General features: G+C 37.8%; 1 protein-coding gene across 1 annotated transcript; it reads left to right on the forward strand.

Annotated features, from left to right (window-relative positions):
* The first annotated feature begins 8836 nt into the window (after positions 1-8836).
* LOC132559281 (solute carrier family 40 member 1-like) lies at positions 8837-19336 on the forward strand. The gene is made up of 9 exons (XM_060223896.1): positions 8837-8843; positions 9505-9581; positions 10914-11073; positions 11683-11928; positions 13555-13767; positions 14498-15316; positions 16034-16171; positions 18355-18681; positions 19053-19336. The coding sequence occupies exons 1-9, from the start codon at positions 8837-8839 to the stop codon at positions 19334-19336; spliced, it is 2271 nt and encodes a 756-aa protein (XP_060079879.1).
* The last annotated feature ends 420 nt before the right edge of the window (positions 19337-19756 follow it).

A 19756-nucleotide genomic window follows, 5' to 3' on the forward strand; every position in this document is an offset into this window, starting at 1 on the left:
CGAGTCAATGACTTTATCGAAAACTTTCTGGACGTCCATGAAACATATACTACCCGTCCTTATCAATAATTACTGTCCAGTCTTCCGTGAGTGTCAGCTGTTTACCTTTGTAGATCTACAAGAGAAAAAAATGCAAAAACAAACCAAAATGCCTATTGATAAGTAAATCATCGTTTACACGTTTGACTTTGCTTTCTCGAACTTTTCCCGATTGCGTTGGATAAGCTAAATAATTTATAACTTTTTGCCTCTGATTTGGAACTATTTTCGTGGATGATCGTTATGTTTGCTTCTGTCTAATCTTTTGGTAATTTTCCTTCACACAACGATTGACTTTAGTTTCTGATAACGTGTACAGGATTGTTGTCTCAATCTTTTAGAACTTTGGGAAGCATTTTACCCGGTCAACAACTGAAAGTTGAGCAAAAGCAGAATAAACTAAAAGCTATTCTGTATATTCAGGAAATAGACTATGGATCACATAGATAAACTGACATTTTATCATGTACATCAAAGAAGTAAATCCGGCGGGAAAATACATAGAATTATTTACCTGAACCGGAAACACGTGATAGTAAATGTTCTAAGTAAACACCTGTATATAACAAAGATTAGAGTTAAAGACCCAGAACAAACTACCTGTATTAGTTTTACAGCTAACAAAACTTTTTCCATGATCGTATTTAAGTTCTGTACGAAAATAAAACTCATGAAGTTTTAAATTTCGTCGTAACGAAATTGATTCAATCGGGTTTCCTTATTTGGTATCATTCTGTCAAAAAAAAAAGATAAAACAGGGTATGAAACGAAATACTCATTAGATTAATAATGTCTGCAGATTCCAATGTCCAAAGTAAAATGTGTCTATGTTTATTTGTTGTTGTTTATAATAAACTGTATTTGAATTACGGCATGGTGTGCACATTAATCTTACGTTGTGAATATATTCTCCACACATACAAACTCATAAGAGGATGGGTAAAGACAGAAGATAACATAGCGGATCTTTGACGTTTGTGTGTTCGTTCTGTCATATTGTGATAATTCCTTAACTATACAGAAAAAGGTCATGAAAGGATCACAAAACAGGTCAAAAGGAATTTGAACATAATATGACATCTAAAACATCGAAAATAAATCATTTTACAACCATTAAATAAAAAACAAAATCTCATTATATTCCTGTTTTGTTTAAATTTTTATTTTATTTATCTTCGAGCTTCTCGTTAGGCGCACATGTTACATTTATTTTGATAACTGTTTATTTATTTATCTATTTACTTATAAACTTTTAAGCAATTGATTTAAAAAAATCATAAATCTAGCAAATAGGGTACTTTGAAGCCTTTTATATAAAAGAGTTCTTTTTAATCGTCTAATAAACAATTTTGTTATGCATTAAGCTGACAAATCTTTGAATTATTGTGTCTTGTGTTTTTGTTGATGTTACATCTTACTGTAAGTTTAATGGGTCATTGTACTGCGACATTGATGTGATGTTCCTCATGTTCAAAGATTTGTTAGCTTCATCAAATTGGTATCATAGCTATAAAGATATTACAGGTATACATATATATTCAGAAATAGAGGTCAGTTTTCAAAAGTATTTGAGCAAAATATTAATTGATAAAGCTTTGTTGGTTTCTTAGTATAAAAAAATAGAAATCGTTATAAGTATAGGACGGCTTAAGGAGAGACGGTGTCAGCTTATTGTCCCGACAGACAGATCCATTTAGTTAAGGTGGAATGTCCGCAAGTGCATACATGTGACATCAAAATGACAGGTAAATATAATTATCACGTGCAGGTAAAGCAGTTAAATGTTCTTAAAAATAACAAACATATTGAGTCTATCTATGCATGTATATAGCAAACCTTGTTTTATGAATATGCATGCATAATTATTACATGTAACGCGGAATGTGTAGATCATATGTGTTTAGTCTATGTATGTGTAGCGTTTCAGCTCGACGTATCTAGTGAACTCCTAAGCAATGTATTACACTACTGCTAGATGTACAGGCAGATGTGTATTACGATTGTTAAAAATTCAACATGAATCTAGCATTAAGGAAAAAAGAAAGAACGCTTGAATTACAATCCAACGTGGGACAGTGCATAGCTGGACGTGTAACATCCTTGGTCGTGACACTGTGCGAAAGGTGTGACATCTCAGATGTATACACTTTTAGTAATAATGACTGAACTTCATATATAAGTATCTGTTTTAATTATATGGACTTGATGGATTTTCGGTCTTACTGTTGGTCTTACTGTCATAGAACTAAGTTGTTTAACCCTGCGGTGTAGATGATGATTTAAGTAACGTTGTTGTTTAGGCCCTGCTGTGTAGATGATGATTTTAGTAACGTTGTTGTTTAGGCCCTGCTGTGTAGATGATGATTTTAGTAACGTTGTTGTTTAGGCCCTGCTGTGTAGATGATGATTTTAGTAACGTTGTTGTTTAGGCCCTGCTGTGTAGAGGATGATTTTAGTAACGTTGTTGTTTAGGCCCTGCTGTGTAGATGATGATTTCAGTAACGTTGTTGTTTGTCCTGCTGTGTAGATGATGATTTTAGTAACGTTGTTGTTTGTCCTGCTGTGTAGATGATGATTTAAGTACCGTTGTTGTTTAGGCCCTGCTGTGTAGATGATGATTTTAGTAACGTTGTTGTTTGTCCTGCTGTGTAGATGATGATTTTAGTAACGTTGTTGTTTGTCCTGCTGTGTAGATGATGATTTTAGTAACGTTGTTGTTTGTCCTGCTGTGTAGATGATAATTTTAGTAACGTTGTTGTTTGTCCTGCTGTGTAGATGATGATTTTAGTAACGTTGTTGTTTGTCCTGCTGTGTAGAGATGATGACGTTGTTGTTGTTTAGGCCCTGCTGTGTTTGATTTTAGTAACGTTGTTGTTTGTCCTGCTGTGTAGATGATGATTTTAGTAACGTTGTTGTTTGTCCTGCTGTGTAGAGGATGATTTTAGTAACGTTGTTGTTTAGGCCCTGCTGTGTAGATGATGATTTTAGTAACGTTGTTGTTTAGGCCCTGCTGTGTAGATGATGATTTTAGTAACGTTGTTGTTTAGGCCCTGCTGTGTAGATGATGATTTTAGTAACGTTGTTGTTTGTTCTGCTGTGTAGATGATGATTTTTAGTAACGTTGTTGTTTGTCCTGCTGTGTAGTGTAGATGATTTTGACGTTGTTGTTTGTCCTGCTGTGTTTTAGTAACGTTGTTGTTTGTCCTGCTGTGTAGATGATGATTTTAGTAACGTTGTTGTTTGTCCTGCTGTGTAGATGATGATTTTAGTAACGTTGTTGTTTGTCCTGCTGTGTAGATGATGATTTTAGTAACGTTGTTGTTTGTCCTGCTGTGTAGATGATGATTTTAGTACCGTTGTTGTTTGTCCTGCTGTGTAGATGATGATTTTAGTACCGTTGTTGTTTGTCCTGCTGTGTAGATGATGATTTTAGTAACGTTGTTGTTTGTCCTGCTGTGTAGATGATGATTTTAGTAACGTTGTTGTTTGTCCTGCTGTGTAGATGATGATTTTAGTAACGTTGTTGTTTGTCCTGCTGTGTAGATGATAGTAACGTTGTTGTTTGTCCTGCTGTGTAGATGATTATTTTAGTATCGTTGTTTTTTATGCCCTGCTGTGTAGATGATGATTTTAGTCACGTTGTTGTTTGTCCTGCTGTGTAGATGATGATTTTAGTAACGTTGTTGTTTGTCCTGCTGTGTAGAGGATGATTTTAGTAACGTTGTTGTTTGTCCTGCTGTGTAGATGATGATTTAAGTACCGTTGTTGTTTGTCCTGCGTGTGTAGACGTTGTTGTTTGTCCTGCTGTGTAGATGATGATTTTAGTAACGTTGTTGTTTAGGCCCTGCTGTGTAGATGATGATTTTAGTAACGTTGTTGTTTGTCCTGCTGTGTAGAGGATGATTTTAGTAACGTTGTTGTTTGTCCTGCTGTGTAGATGATGATTTTAGTAACGTTGTTGTTTGTTGTTTGATGATTTTAGTAACGTTGTTGTTTGTCCTGCTGTGTAGATGATGATTTTAGTACCGTTGTTGTTTGTCCTGCTGTGTAGAGGATGATTTTAGTAACGTTGTTGTTTGTCCTGCTGTGTAGATGATGATTTTAGTAACGTTGTTGTTTGTCCTGCTGTGTAGAGGATGATTTTAGTAACGTTGTTGTTTGTCCTGCTGTGTAGATGATGATTTTAGTAACGTTGTTGTTTGTACTGCTGTGTAGAGGATGATTTTAGTAACGTTGTTGTTTGTCCTGCTGTGTAGAGGATGATTTTAGTAACGTTGTTGTTTGTCCTGCTGTGTAGATGATGATTTTAGTAACGTTGTTGTTTGTCCTGCTGTGTAGATGATGATTTTAGTAACGTTGTTGTTTGTCCTGCTGTGTAGATGATGATGATTTTAGTAACGTTGTTGTTTGTCCTGCTGTGTAGATGATGATTTTAGTAACGTTGTTGTTTGTCCTGCTGTGTTGATGATTTTAGTAACGTTGTTGTTTAGGCCCTGCTGTGTAGATGATGATTTTAGTAACGTTGTTGTTTGTCCTGCTGTGTAGATGATGATTTTAGTAACGTTGTTGTTTGTCCTGCTGTGTAGATGATGATTTAAGTAACGTTGTTGTTTGTCCTGCTGTGTAGATGATGATTTTAGTAACGTTGTTGTTTGTCCTGCTGTGTAGAGGATGATTTAAGTAACGTTGTTGTTTGTCCTGCTGTGTAGATGATGATTTTAGTAACGTTGTTGTTTGTCCTGCTGTGTAGATGATGATTTTAGTAACGTTGTTGTTTGTCCTGCTGTGTAGATGATGATTTAAGTAACGTTGTTGTTTGTCCTGCTGTGTAGATGATGATTTTAGTAACGTTGTTGTTTGTAGGCCCTGCTGTGTAGATGATGATTTTAGTAACGTTGTTGTTGTTGCTTGTATGATTTTAGCGTTGTTGTTTGTCCTGCTGTGTAGATGATGATTTTAGTAACGTTGTTGTTTAGGTCCCCTGCTGTGTAGAGATGATGATTTTAGTAACGTTGTTGTTTGTCCTGCTGTGTAGATGATGATTTTAGTAACGTTGTTGTTTGTCCTGCTGTGTAGCCCTTTTAGTACCGTTGTTGTTTGTCCTGCTGTGTAGATGATGATTTTAGTAACGTTGTTGTTTAGGCCCTGCTGTGTAGATGATGATTTTAGTAACGTTGTTGTTTAGGCCCTGCTGTGTAGATGATGATTTAAGTAACGTTGTTGTTTAGGCCCTGCTGTGTAGATGATGATTTTAGTACCGTTGTTGTTTGTCCTGCTGTGTAGATGATGATTTTAGTAACGTTGTTGTTTGTCCTGATGTGTAGATGATAATTTTAGTAACGTTGTTGTTTGTCCTGCTGTGTAGAAGATGAGGCCCTGCTGTGTAGAGGATGATTTTAGTAACGTTGTTGTTTGTCCTGCTGTGTAGATGATGATTTTAGTAACGTTGTTGTTTGTCCTGCTGTGTAGATGATGATTTTAGTAACGTTGTTGTTTGTCCTGCTGTGTAGATGATGATTTTAGTAACGTTGTTGTTTAGGCCCTGCTGTGTAGATGATGATTTTAGTAACGTTGTTGTTTGTCCTGCTGTGTAGATGATGATTTTAGTAACGTTGTTGTTTGTCCTGCTGTGTAGATGATGATTTAAGTACCGTTGTTGTTTGTCCTGCTGTGTAGATGATGATTTTAGTAACGTTGTTGTTTGTCCTGCTGTGTAGATGATGATTTTAGTAACGTTGTTGTTTGTCCTGCGGTGTAGATGATGATTTTAGTAACGTTGTTGTTTGTCCTGCTGTGTAGATGATGATTTAAGTAACGTTGTTGTTTGTCCTGCTGTGTAGATGATGATTTTAGTAACGTTGTTGTTTAGGCCCTGCTGTGTAGATGATGATTTTAGTAACGTTGTTGTTTGTCCTGCTGTGTAGATGATGATTTTAGTAACGTTGTTGTTTAGGCCCTGCTGTGTAGATGATGATTTTAGTAACGTTGTTGTTTGTCCTGCTGTGTAGATGATGATTTTAGTAACGTTGTGCTGTGTAGATGATGATTTTAGTAACGTTGTTGTTTAGGCCCTGCTGTGTAGAGGATGATTTTAGTAACGTTGTTGTTTGTCCTGCTGTGTAGATGATGATTTTAGTAACGTTGTTGTTTGTCCTGCTGTGTAGATGATGATTTTAGTAACGTTGTTGTTTGTCCTGCTGTGTAGATGATGATTTTAGTAACGTTGTTGTTTGTCCTGCTGTGTAGATGATGATTTTAGTAACGTTGTTGTTTAGGCCCTGCTGTGTAGAGGATGATTTTAGTAACGTTGTTGTTTGTCCTGCTGTGTAGATGATGATTTAAGTAACGTTGTTGTTTGTCCTGCTGTGTAGATGATGATTTTAGTAACGTTGTTGTTTGTCCTGCTGTGTAGATGATGATTTTAGTAACGTTGTTGTTTGTCCTGCTGTGTAGAGGATGATTTTAGTAACGTTGTTGTTTGTCCTGCTGTGTAGAGGATGATTTAAGTAACGTTGTTGTTTGTCCTGATGTGTAGATGATAATTTTAGTAACGTTGTTGTTTGTCCTGCTGTGTAGAGGATGATTTAAGTACCGTTGTTGTTTGTCCTGCTGTGTAGATGATGATTTTAGTAACGTTGTTGTTTAGGCCCTGCTGTGTAGATGATGATTTTAGTAACGTTGTTGTTTGTCCTGCTGTGTAGATGATAATTTTAGTAACGTTGTTGTTTGTCCTGCTGTGTAGATGATGATTTTAGTAACGTTGTTGTTTGTCCTGCTGTGTAGATGATGATTTTAGTAACGTTGTTGTTTGTCCTGCTGTGTAGAGGATGATTTTAGTAACGTTGTTGTTTGTCCTGCTGTGTAGAGGATGATTTTAGTACCGTTGTTGTTTGTCCTGCTGTGTAGATGATGATTTTAGTAACGTTGTTGTTTGTCCTGCTGTGTAGAGGATGATTTAAGTAACGTTGTTGTTTGTCCTGCTGTGTAGATGATGATTTTAGTACCGTTGTTGTTTGTCCTGCTGTGTAGATGATGATTTTAGTACCGTTGTTGTTTGTCCTGCTGTGTAGATGATGATTTTAGTACCGTTGTTGTTTGTCCTGCTGTGTAGATGATGATTTTAGTAACGTTGTTGTTTAGGCCCTGCTGTGTAGATGATGATTTTAGTAACGTTGTTGTTTGTCCTGCTGTGTAGAGGATGATTTTAGTACCGTTGTTGTTTGTCCTGCTGTGTAGATGATGATTTTAGTAACGTTGTTGTTTGTCCTGCTGTGTAGATGATGATTTTAGTAACGTTGTTGTTTGTCCTGCTGTGTAGATCACCGTGTCTTGCTTAATTCTTGCGGAAAAATTGTATATTTTGTTATGAACGCTTAAAGACTTATTTTATACACAAATCTATGCCGTGTGTATATAAATATATGGTTACTACAAGGTTATACAAAAGAACATACAAGTGGATAGCACCTCAAAGCATCTTTGAGCAATAATGGAATTTCGCCCTCTCACCAAACTATTTATAGTACCTTTGTGGCTACCAAGTCAAAAGGTCTATGTGTGTAGACCCATTAAGTGTCTTTACCATATTATGAGTGCTATTTTTTTTCATCTGAAATGTATGGAAGCCACAGCGTACGTTATCAACTTATATACCGTTTGATTAACAAGAACCAGTTTGACAATACGATGGTTAACAGGTATTAAAATATTGCAAAATAACAAAGATTTGTGTGTCGTGTGTGTAGGCATAACAATGGTACTGAAGGTTATGACGACGACAAATCTCCCCGACTGGTTTCGAATAAAGACAGTATTTTCTAGGTCCCAGAACGGACCCCTGAGGAACTCCGAAGTCTAAGGTTTTGCTGTCTGAAACAGTTGATCCAATGGCAACGCACTGTCGTCGTTCATTCAAGTAAGACTGGGACCAGCGTAATGCATCACCAGTCACCCCATAAGAGTACTCCAGACGCTTGAACAGTGTGCCATGGTCAATGACATCAAATGCAACAGACAGATCAAGCATGATAAGAACCGCTCTACACTTGTTATCCAGAGCAGCAGCAATATCACTGTAGACACGGAGTAGGGCCGTCTCAGTGGAATGTCCTGTGCGATAGGCTGATTGCCAGTTGTCATGAAGACTGTTAGCATTGAGATGAGCCTCAAGTCGCTGGGACACAATCTTCTCCAAGATCTTAGATAAGAAAGGAAGATTTGACACCGGACGGTAGTTCTTTAATTTTTCTTTGTTCAGTCCAGGCTTCTTCAGCAGTGGTCTTACAGTAGCCTTCTTGAAACACAATGGAACCCTAGACTCTGCTAATGATTTATTCATGATTAAGGTGATCAAGGGGAGCAGTGCATCAAGACATTGCTTCAGTAAAACTGTGGGAAGCGGGTCCAGCTCACAGGATTTCGATTGAGAGTTTGTAATGATCTTGCGCAATTCTTCTTCAGTTGTTGGAGTGAACTGCGTCAAAGGTTCACCAGAGAATTGGATATCGGCATCCATGGCAGAGATGCCAGTGTCGGAAGTTGAGTTCACAACATCAATCTTTTGCCTGATTGTATTGATTTTATCCTGGAAAAAATCACTGAATTTGTTGGACAAGATTTTTTCAGAAGAACAGCTTGGTAGGGCGATTTCACCAGTATGTCCCATAAGGTTTCTGGTGAGTCTAAAAAGCTGTCTTGTATCCGATCCACATTCTGTGATTTTTCCTGAATAATAATCTTTCTTACGTTGAATGAGTAGTGAACTGACTGCCCGACAATGTTCTCTGTATATCTGGCGATGGATGGTTAGTTTGGTCTTTCGCCAACGTTTCTCCGCCTTCCTCCGCAATTGTTTTGCATCACGAAGTTGTTCATTGTACCAAGGCGCGTTAGGTCTGACAGTAATTACCTTTGTCTGAAGAGGTGCATGTTTCTCGATCAGAGCCTCGATACCAGAGTTATATGCTTCAACAAGACAGTCAACTCCACCGTCAGTAGTCTGAAGGACTGAAGATGACTGAACGTCTTTGATGAAATCAGGTACAGAAATTTCGCGGAATTTCCGGAAGCTGACCTCTTTTCTGGCACGTTTTGGTTACGATGGTTAACAGGTATTAAAATATTGCAAAATAACAAAGATCATCTTGCCCTTCTGGGACTTGTCAGTGATGTTAAGGGCCTAAATGTTAAAGCCTAGGAGGCAAAGTAGGAAAATCCAAAGTGATCGGGAAAAAAAAGTCAAAATCGAGACCAGGGGAGGTGCACGAGCAAAATAGTTAGATATTTAGCAATTTTCATAAATCAGAAAAATCGTAAACCAGTGTCACATATGTTATTGATTATATTCTGGACCGTGCCACTATTCGAGTGAATTTAAACGAAGCATGCCGGTTACGGCAAACCTCAAGGAGTTCACAGATATTTAGTCTGAATCAGAAATAACATTAATCTTATATCTAATTTCAGACCCAGAGAATCATGACGTCCACATTCCTGTCAAGACGAAGTTGTTTGTCTATATCTCCCACTGTTTTACCACAATGGTGAGTATGTACCCCAGTCTATCATTGTCATCTTCTTTAATGAAGCCGGGGGGAGGGGGGGGAGCATGGGGGAGGGGGATAGGGGAAGAGATGTTTAAATAAAAAGATGAAAATGAAAACGACTTATCAACGGAATCTTGACTTATATTCAAAGTTGATATGAAAATAAGGCACAACGCGAAGAAAAAAACTTAACAAGGAAATTTACGATAAAAAAAATAATCGAAAATGAGACAAGATGTCAATGTCAATTTTGGTCAATGTATGTAATTGATGTCATGGTGCTGTTTTCATAGTGAAAGAATATCACATTTTGGAGGAACCTTTTAGATAATATTTTACAAGAATCTGTCAGATATCTTGTTTCAAAAGTCTTTAAAGAACGCTGCTTTTTGAATGTCAATCTCTCCGGGGATAGTGACATCAAACTGTCTTTAATGTAGAGCATTTACATATATAAAAGTACATTCGATTAAAAAATTTACATCCGCACAACTTGATGGTATCTTGAATGAATTATATTTGGGAGGAAGAACTGACCCTTTACTGATATTACAATGTAATATCTGGATAGGCACGACTTTTGTGGTAGATTACACTCCCGAAAATGTCCCATCACGTCTACAATACGTGTGTTACTATATCGTATCGTAGTTATCAAGAACCGATCGTGGAGTGATGATCGCCGAACATTATCCTGAAAAATTAAACAACTCTATCCGATGGCCTTACTTTCTTTGGGATTCTGAAAAAAAAGGAAATTTCATTAGAAAATAATATTAGATTGTAATATAACGACAACAAAACCTATGTTCAAGGCACTGTTCACAATATATGAGAAATTCTACATCATCTGATTCAATGCCTCCACAAACAAAATAAAAACCGCCAGAACAAAGAACCAAGTTCTTTAGGTCAAACATATGTAGCAGAGGTCATTACTTATTTCAATGTCTCCGCTTGAATTCGAACTCGGGACCTCTGGCTGACTAGTCTGACGCTCAACCGAACGAGCTTAAGAACACAAGTCGAATTTCTGTCATGGATTATGATGTTGAATCCTTTTTTAGGAAATAGTTATTTCAATTTTAAACGCATTTCGATACAATTTTTAATTTAGTAAAGCCAAACAACCATTCGAAAGTCATCTAACAGTTATCGTTGTAAGGTAGGATTCTAATGTGTTGAAATCTTTGAAACGACTGAGAAAAAACAAGATTGGTCTGAATTTAGATGAAGAGGTAAACTTAAAGCGTAGTTTAAAGTTCAAAGCCCGTATGTGGTCAGGGATTTGTATCATATTTATTGTAACGTTTCCTTTATTTCAAACAGGGTGCCCGGATGTGGTGGTTCGGTATCGGGTTGTTTCTTGTCGAGGTCACCCCACATTCGTTACAGCTCACTGCCCTATATGGGTTCAGCAATGGTGGCGCCATGCTCCTATTGGCTGCAGTCATCGGGGACTGGATCGACAAATCCAACAGACTGAAGGGTAAGGTGGCACTCTCAAGCATTATATGTAAACATTGAGAATTCACAATGTTTATACTGATGGTAAAATTATACTTTAGATTTACACGTTTTTGTGGTAATCTTATTTTAGCGATGAACACTTTGCCATTAGATATAAGTACGCGGATTTCAGGTTCTACAGTTAGCTTATGTAGCAATGATTATAGATGCGTAAACCATCATAACATCAATTTGTCAAAAAGTTACATTGCACCAAAAATTAATTGTGCCAAATAAAGTACGTTTACCGTGAATTTAAAGGCTGGAAGTTCCCAGCCATTCATTGAGTCATCAGTTTCGGATATTTCACAATTCCTTTTGTACGTCATATATATATACATAATGTGTTTTATGATTTATAATATCGATGTGACAATTTTAACTTATAAGGCCACAATATCTCAAATCTTTATTGCTGTAAATTCTTTCAGTTGAAATCTGACAGATAATTAAGACCATATCTGTGACCAGAGACATCTCTGCTGTGACATACCCTCTATAACTATGATTTTAAATCCAGCGAATGAACTTGAGATGTGGAATGTTATTTCTACCCTTATTTCAAAAATTATATCTTTAAATATTTTAGCTGCACGTGTCGCCCTCATTCTCAATAACATCAGCATTTCCATCTGCTGCGTTGTCATATTCTTCGTCCTAAAGTACCGACCCGTGATCGAGGCTGCTTGGGAAGACTCCCGACTCCTCACTCTATGTTTCGCGATCGTCGTTATCATCACCATTTTCGCTAACCTGACTAACCTTGGTCGTGTTCTCATCATGGAGCGAGACTGGATTGTGGAGATCTGTCAGCGAGACAAGGCCACTATTGCAAGTAAGTGAGGACGTTTGACGGTTCACGTGACTTGTAGAGTGTCTTCGTTCTTACCCGTGCAGGTTTGTATTATTTGCAGGTCACTTACATGTAACGAAATATCCGTGATTTAGAAACACACTATATCTCTATAAAGTTGTGAAATCAAATTACGTCATTGTCAAAGTAATGATACACGTATTACTGTATCATCTACACAGAAATTGTTACTGGGGATACCAGCATACAAAATTGTCTGAAATAAAAAAAAAATATCCGGACATTTACAAATAGATTCAAAAGTTTCAAGAATATATTCCATGCACAAGTAATAACCTAACAAGTTACGATATTTTTTCATGAAATAGGGCATTTCTTAAGACTGAAAAAGATATCAGAGTTCCGGAGTATAGAAAATGCAGAATCAGGATAGCACAATAAGTTTTTGAAAGAAAACATTGACACATAAAGAGAATCTTAACAAAAAATAGAAATTAGATCAAACTAGGTCATAATATAACATCACTGTAAAATCTAGAGTTACAATGGTTAAAAGTAAATAGAGAACTATTGACAGCCGCAAAACATAGCTAGTTTAATGACAACTGTGTCCTACATACGAAATCTTACAAGGTAATGCTATTGATCTCACTCATATGGAATGTTATGTTGTCATGGTAACAAAGTGAGAGATTATGAAATATACCGTTATTGGTTTATTGTCTTTCAAAGATTTTCAGATGCACTTGTTTTATAGTCTTGCATGTCGAAGACGTCATGTGTCACGGTAGATAACTTGTAATGTAGTATTATGTGTATAGAATGCGATAGACGTCATGTGTCACGAGGAATAACTTGTAATGTAGCATTATGTGTATAGAATGCGATAGACGTCATGTTTCACGGGGAATAACTTGTAATGTAGTATTATATGTATAGAATATGGTAGACGTCATGTTTCACGGGGAATAACTTGTAATGTAGTATTATATGTATAATATGTATAGAATATGATAGACGTCATGTGTTTCGGGTAATAACTTGTAATGTAGTATTATATGTATAGAATGCGATAGACGCCATGTGTCACGGAGAATAACCTGTAATGTAGTATTATATGTATAGAATGCGATAGACGTCATGTGTCACGGGTAATAACTTGTAATGTAGTATTATATGTATAGAATGCGATAGACGTCATGTGTCACGGGTAATAACTTGTAATGTAGCATTATGTGTATAGAATGCGATAGACGCCATGTGTCACGGGTAATAACTTGTAATGTAGTATTATGTGTATAGAATGCGATAGACGTCATGTGTCACGAGGAATAACTTGTAATGTAGTATTATGTGTATAGAATATGGTAGACGTCATGTTTCACGGGGAATAACTTGTAATGTAGTATCATATGTATAGAATATGATAGACGTCATGTGTCACGGGTAATAACTTGTAATGTAGTATTATATGTATAGAATGCGATAGACGTCATGTGTCACGGGTAATAACTTTTAATGTAGTATTATATGTATAAAAAACGGTAGACGTCATGTGTCACGGGGAATAACTTGTAATGTAGTATAGGATGCGATAGACGTAATGTGTCACGATGTTTAAGTAGTAACATAACTTCCTATTTACAGCAATGAGTGCGACTTTCCGCTTCATTGATTTGTGCACCAAGGTCGTTGCTCCCTTAGTAACAGGACAGATTATGACATACGGTTCTCACCTATACGGTGCCATTTTTATTGCTGGATGGAACATCGTTGCTGTGTTCGCAGAGTATTATCTAATCTGGAAAATCTACACATTGGTTCCAGCTTTACATTCAAAATCATCCGCCGATAAGCATGGTATGTAACAAACACTCTTTATCATAATCAATACAACTCCACAACAGAAGAGTTCCACAATTGTAATGATACTTTATAACTGTCTATTTTCGCGGGGATGATACTTTTGCAATTACATTAGGTGATTTTGAAAATTTAATCCGTGAAATAATGATACACTTCGTATAAGATATCGAAATTTTCAATTGAATTGTTGAAACATAATTCAATGGTATTAAAAGAAAATCGCGAAAATCTTAGGCCCGTGAAAATTATCATCTATAGATGCATAAGAATTGATAACCACTTCGCTAGAAGCTTGGGTAAACTTGAACTCGTGATTAATACTGTACAATATAATTTGAAGCCTGCTGATTCTATAGTATACCGTGATTATTGGAAATGGAGGACCATGTTATTACCCGTGAAAACTTTCTCGCTCACGTTCAGGAAATAAGTAATATATAATGTTATATACTGCAGACTATTTATTTTCTATCGAGACCCATCATAACTAATTTGACTTGAATTTATAATTATCTCGATATATTGACATAAATTTGGTTAAAATTGTCTCATAACTTGCCGAAACATTCATTTCGACAGGCAGCTACATACAATAGCACGCCTTTAAAGTCGTACAGGCAGAGATATGACGGTTTTATTATCATGTATATTACACATGCTGTGGATACTTTAATATTAGGAGTGATCTTATGATATGTTTGAAGGTACACATTTTTTTTCTCAGAATTTAAAGACGAGAGCAAAATGATCATATCTACACACCATGCTGACAAAGAATATCACAATCTCCCATCACGTGATGTGTCCACGAAGGAACCGGTGGCAAATACGACACCGAGCGTTGAGATCTACGACATCGCACCAGCAGGTGACACAACACCTAACGTCGAAAAACAGGAACTGGCACAGGTCAGTGACGCAAACGAGGCAGGTTTCACATTAAACACAAAATCTGGCGTCGAGAAACAGGATCTCACATCAGGCGACAATACCAACGAGGGAGGTCCGAAGTTAGATAATCTACCTCGAATCGAGATCCACGACCTCACATCGGACGGCAATACAAACGAGGGAAATTCCTCGCCAAAAACAGATCAGAACATCACGCAAACAGTCCATAGTGAGTTATCTACAACAACAAACGACCCACAGGGGACAGAAATTAATTCAACATCATACCAAGCACAGGAGAGAAGCATTTCACCCAACCCGGAGAAAAATAATTTTGAATCAACCGATAATAAGGTCAACTTTGGGGTCTACGGGAAAGATTCTTCGAACGATATAATTCCTCATTCTGATCAGCAACTAACGACGAAAGATGTAGAGGCTGGTGAGAAGGCGGTAAGTGATAAGATCGGTATGTCTTCACAGCCACAAGAAGAGGAAGAAAAGCGGAGTAGTCTGTCAGCACAGCTGTGTCATAGTTTAATATCACTATACCGAGGATGGAAAACGTATATGAAATATGACGTATCGATTGCTGGATGGTCGCTGGCGTTTCTGTACTTCACTGTCCTAGGGTTCGACAATATAACAATAGGTGAGTGGTAAAATATATATATATATATATACATATAGACATCAAAGAAAATGTTAACAGAATCTTAATTCAACCTAAAATTTCATAAAGCTAGGGCCAAATATAAATAAAGATTTATACGGAGACTCCTGAAAAAAGGTTGAAGGGGAATAAGGCAAGGTGTTCCGGAAGAGTTAGCGTCTTCTGTTTCTTCAAGGACACCCGCCATTTTAATCTTGATCAATACACGTAATGTCACGTTTCCAAGTGAGAACAATGTAAGTGAACTTTGGGAACCACCAAACTAACGAGCATCAAACATCTTTTTGTCTTATAGCAAATTCATAATTAATGGAGTATACAACACTTAAATAAATTAAAAGCAACTTTCAGAAACAAATACGGTACTGCATAGCCAAGATAATTACATGTCATCATATATACTTTGTCCTTAGTGCTAATGGCCGAAAATTGTTATGTGTCTACGGAAAATCAAAATTTTAGAAATAAATTCCAAACTGAAGTTATTTTCCATCCGATTGTTATTTTACATCATAAACTCGACTACATAACAGTCAGAGGAAGCAGAATATTGAATATACAGGTACAAGTTTGAAAGTAACAATCATATTCCAATGTACGTTAATTAAGCTGACAAATTTTGCCATTACAAATTTTTAAGACACACACCAGGAAGTGATTTATTATCGATTCCCTGTCACATTGACTTTGTTGCAGGATATGCCACCACGCAGGGTATGTCGGAGTCCTTAGTAGGTATTCTCATCGGATGTGCAGCTGTGTTTGGTATCCTTGCCTCGATATCCTTTCCCATCCTACGGCGCAAGTGTGGCCTGGTTAGAGCTGGAACTATAGGTAAATTGAGACAGAAAAAAAGTTCGGAAACACAAGAAATTGAAAGTTATTGTAAAATGAAAATAATATTATAAACAGACACAAAGTTACATGTGAAATTAGTCCCCCCCCCTCCTTTTTTATAAATTTGGTCAGGACAAATGTAAAACTAAATGTGAACTCCAGTATCAAGTAGAAGTTATATCCAGTTATCATTGTAATTAGAAAACCGAAATTCTATCCGAACGAAGCTGAAGATACCTGTATCTGTAATGACGTAACATTAAAATAAGATCAGGTGGAAGTTGGGCCTATTTATACCGGAAGTAGAGGGTAAATGTAGGGCGAGGAAAGGCATGGCAATAAACAAAACAGTACATAAGATAGATGTTTACTCTGCTCAAAACTACAACTTCAAAAAATACAACTGCGGAAATCCTTTTGATCATAAATGGAACAAAATGACAGGGAAAGTCAGAATTTTAGTCTTTTCATGACATGAACCATTTTTGTGATCTGGGAGGTCGCCTGTCTTTGTCTATACTCTGTGTGTTGTTAACAGGGTTGAGCTGGGAGGTCGCCTGTCTTTGTCTATACTATGTGTAGTGTTAACAGGTTTGAGCTGGGAGGTCGCCTGTCTTTGTCTATATTTTGTGTAGTGTAAACAAGTTTGAGCTGGGAGGTCGCCTGTCTTTATCTATACTTTGTGTGTTGTTAACAGGTTTGAGCTGAGAGGTCGCCTGTCTATACTTTGTGTGTTGTTAACAGGTTTGAGCTTGGAGGTCGCCTGTCTTCGTCTATACTCTGCGTGTTGTTAACAGGGTTGAGCTGGGAGGTCGCCTGTCTTTGTCTATACTTTGTGTAGTAGGTTTGAGCTGGGAGGTCGCCTGTCTTTGTCTATACTTTGTGTACTAGGTTTGAGCTGGGAAGTCGCCTGTCTTTGTCTATACTTTGTGTAGTAGGTTTGAGCTGGGAGGTCGCCTGTCTTTGTCTATACTTTGTGTAACAGGTTTGAGCTGAGAGGTCGCCTGTCTTTGTCTATACTTTGTGTAGTAGGTTTGAGCTGGGAAGTCGCCTGTCTTTGTCTATACTTTGTGTAGTAGGTTTGAGCTGGGAGGTCGCCTGTCTTTGTCTATACTTTGTGTAGTAGGTTTGTGCTGGGAGGTCGCCTGTCTTTGTCTATACTCTGTGTGTTGTTTACAGGTTTGAGCTGGGAGGTCGCCTGTCTTTGTCTATACGTTGTGTAGTAGGTTTGAGCTGGGAGGTCGCCTGTCTTTGTCTATACTTTGTGTAGTAGGTTTGAGCTGGGAAGTCGCCTGTCTTTTTCTATACTTTGTGTAGTAGGTCTGAGCTGGGAGGTCGCCTGTCTTTGTCTATACTTTGTGTGTTGTTAACAGGTTTGAGCTGGGAGGTCGCCTGCCTATACTTTGTGTTTTGTTAACATGTTTGAGCTGGGAGGTCGCCTGTCTTTGTCTATACTTTGTGTGTTGTTAACAGGTTTGAGCTGGGAGGTCGCCTGCCTATACTTTGTGTTTTGTTAACAGGTTTGAGCTGGGAGGTCGCCTGCCTATACTTTGTGTTTTGTTAACAGGTTTGAGCTGGGAGGTCGCCTGTCTTTGTCTATACGTTGTGTAGTGTTAACAGGTTTGAGCTGGGAGGTCGCCTGTCTTTGTCTATACTTTGTGTTTTGTTAACAGGTTTGAGCTGGGAGGTCGCCTGTCTTTGTCTATACTTTGTGTAGTAGGTTTGAGCTGGGAGGTCGCCTGTCTTTGTCTATACTCTATGTAGTGTAAACAGGTTTGAGCTGGGAGGTCGCCTTTCTTTGCCTATACTTTGTGTAGTGTTGACAGGTTTGAGCTGGGAGGTCGCCTGCCTATACTTTGTGTTTTGTTAACAAGTTTGAGCTGGGAGGTCGCCTGTCTTTGTCTATACTTTGTGTAGTGTTAACAGGTTTGAGCTGGGAGGTCGCCTGCCTATACTTTGTGTTTTGTTAACAGGTTTGAGCTGGGAGGTCGCCTGTCTTTGTCTATACTTTGTGTAGTGTTTACAGGTTTGAGCTGGGAGGTCGCCTGTCTTTGTCTATACGTTGTGTAGTGTTAACAGGTTAGATGCTGGGAGGTCGCCTGTCTTTGTCTATACTTTGTGTGTTGTTTACAGTTTTGAGCTGGGAGGTCGCCTATCTATGCTTTGTGTATTGTTAACAGGTTTGAGCTGGGAGGTCGGCTGTCTTTGTCTCTGTATTGTGTCACTTTGGATGCCCGGAGGAACATTTGATCCAAACAAAGAGTTGACCAATCAAGACCAAATAATCCAAGGCAACTGTACGAAATCCGCCGAAATCATACCCGGGACTCTGGTATCATCTGTTGTGTTGGCGGAACCTCATGTTAATATGACTTTGGAATCCCTGGCCGAGCCAGAGTTTGACATGACGTCATTATGTAATTACACCACGGATGTTAAGGACACTCTTCCCAAGTCTAAAGCCTCCATCATCATGTTACTGATGGGTATTGTGGGGGCTAGATTTGGTAAGTTATAACGCATGATCCATTATTCAAGCTAATTTTAGAAAATACACTTTTCCATCTGTAACGTGAAATAACTTTGGCTCTACTGTATTTAACCATTACACGGTAAAGCGATCTATCAACGTGCATTTTCCACAGTCGCCTCCTAGGCTTCAAAATTTAGGTTCCTAGCATCACTGGAGAATCAGTCGAAACAGTCATTTCCGGTTTAATTCATTGTTTGGCTCTCAATTATTAAATGGTGCTATTCACCTGTGTGGCTTTTGTACGCTTATATAATATAAACCTGACGTAACAAATGTTTACTTAAAATTACCTAATGCGCATATTGAGGCAAATATTTACCCTTGTTTGTCATTCTTCCCTCCCAGGTGTCTGGCTGACTGACCTTGCCATTACGCAGCTGTTTCTAGAAGCCGTCACAGAGACTGAGAGAGGAATCGTCAACGGATTTCAGTCTTCTCTCAACAAACTCATGGACATGTTAAAGTTTATCATGATAATTTTCATCCCAGATCCGTCCATGTTTGGTTATCCGGCTGTCGTATCATTCTGCTTCATTTTCTCATCTTGGCTGTTGTACACAAGATTTTCCAAGAAGAGGACCGGTAATTTGTTATATGGCAAGAACAGTTATACATTAAATACAAAATAAAATATCTATCTTCCGAACTCTTTAATCAGTGGGGAACTCTTATCAATGTGCCTAAGAAGCTTGTAAACTGACAAGAGTCTAAACTGGTACGTCAACAAGTGAAGATAACAAACGACGACTACATTTGAATGCATTTGAGATGTTTACAAAGATAAATTTTACTGTTTGGTCTGTATCGAAAGCTGCTACCGCGAAGTGTATTTAACGGGATGGTGGACTGGTTAAGGCGTCTGACCATCTTTAAAACAATCCCTCCACCTAAGGGGCGCGGGTTCGAGGTCCTACGTGGGGCAGTTAACAGGTACTGGCCGCAGATCGTTGGTTCTTCTCCGAGAACTCCGTCTTTTCCACGAACAACCAAAACTGGCACGTCCTTAAATAGCCCTGGCTGTTTATTGGATGTAAAAGAAGTGAACATAT

Source organism: Ylistrum balloti, unplaced genomic scaffold (genome assembly GCF_031769215.1).
Source record: "Ylistrum balloti isolate Yb309-2 unplaced genomic scaffold, AGI_CSIRO_Ybal_v1 Utg370882, whole genome shotgun sequence".
NCBI lineage: Eukaryota > Metazoa > Mollusca > Bivalvia > Pectinida > Pectinidae > Ylistrum > Ylistrum balloti.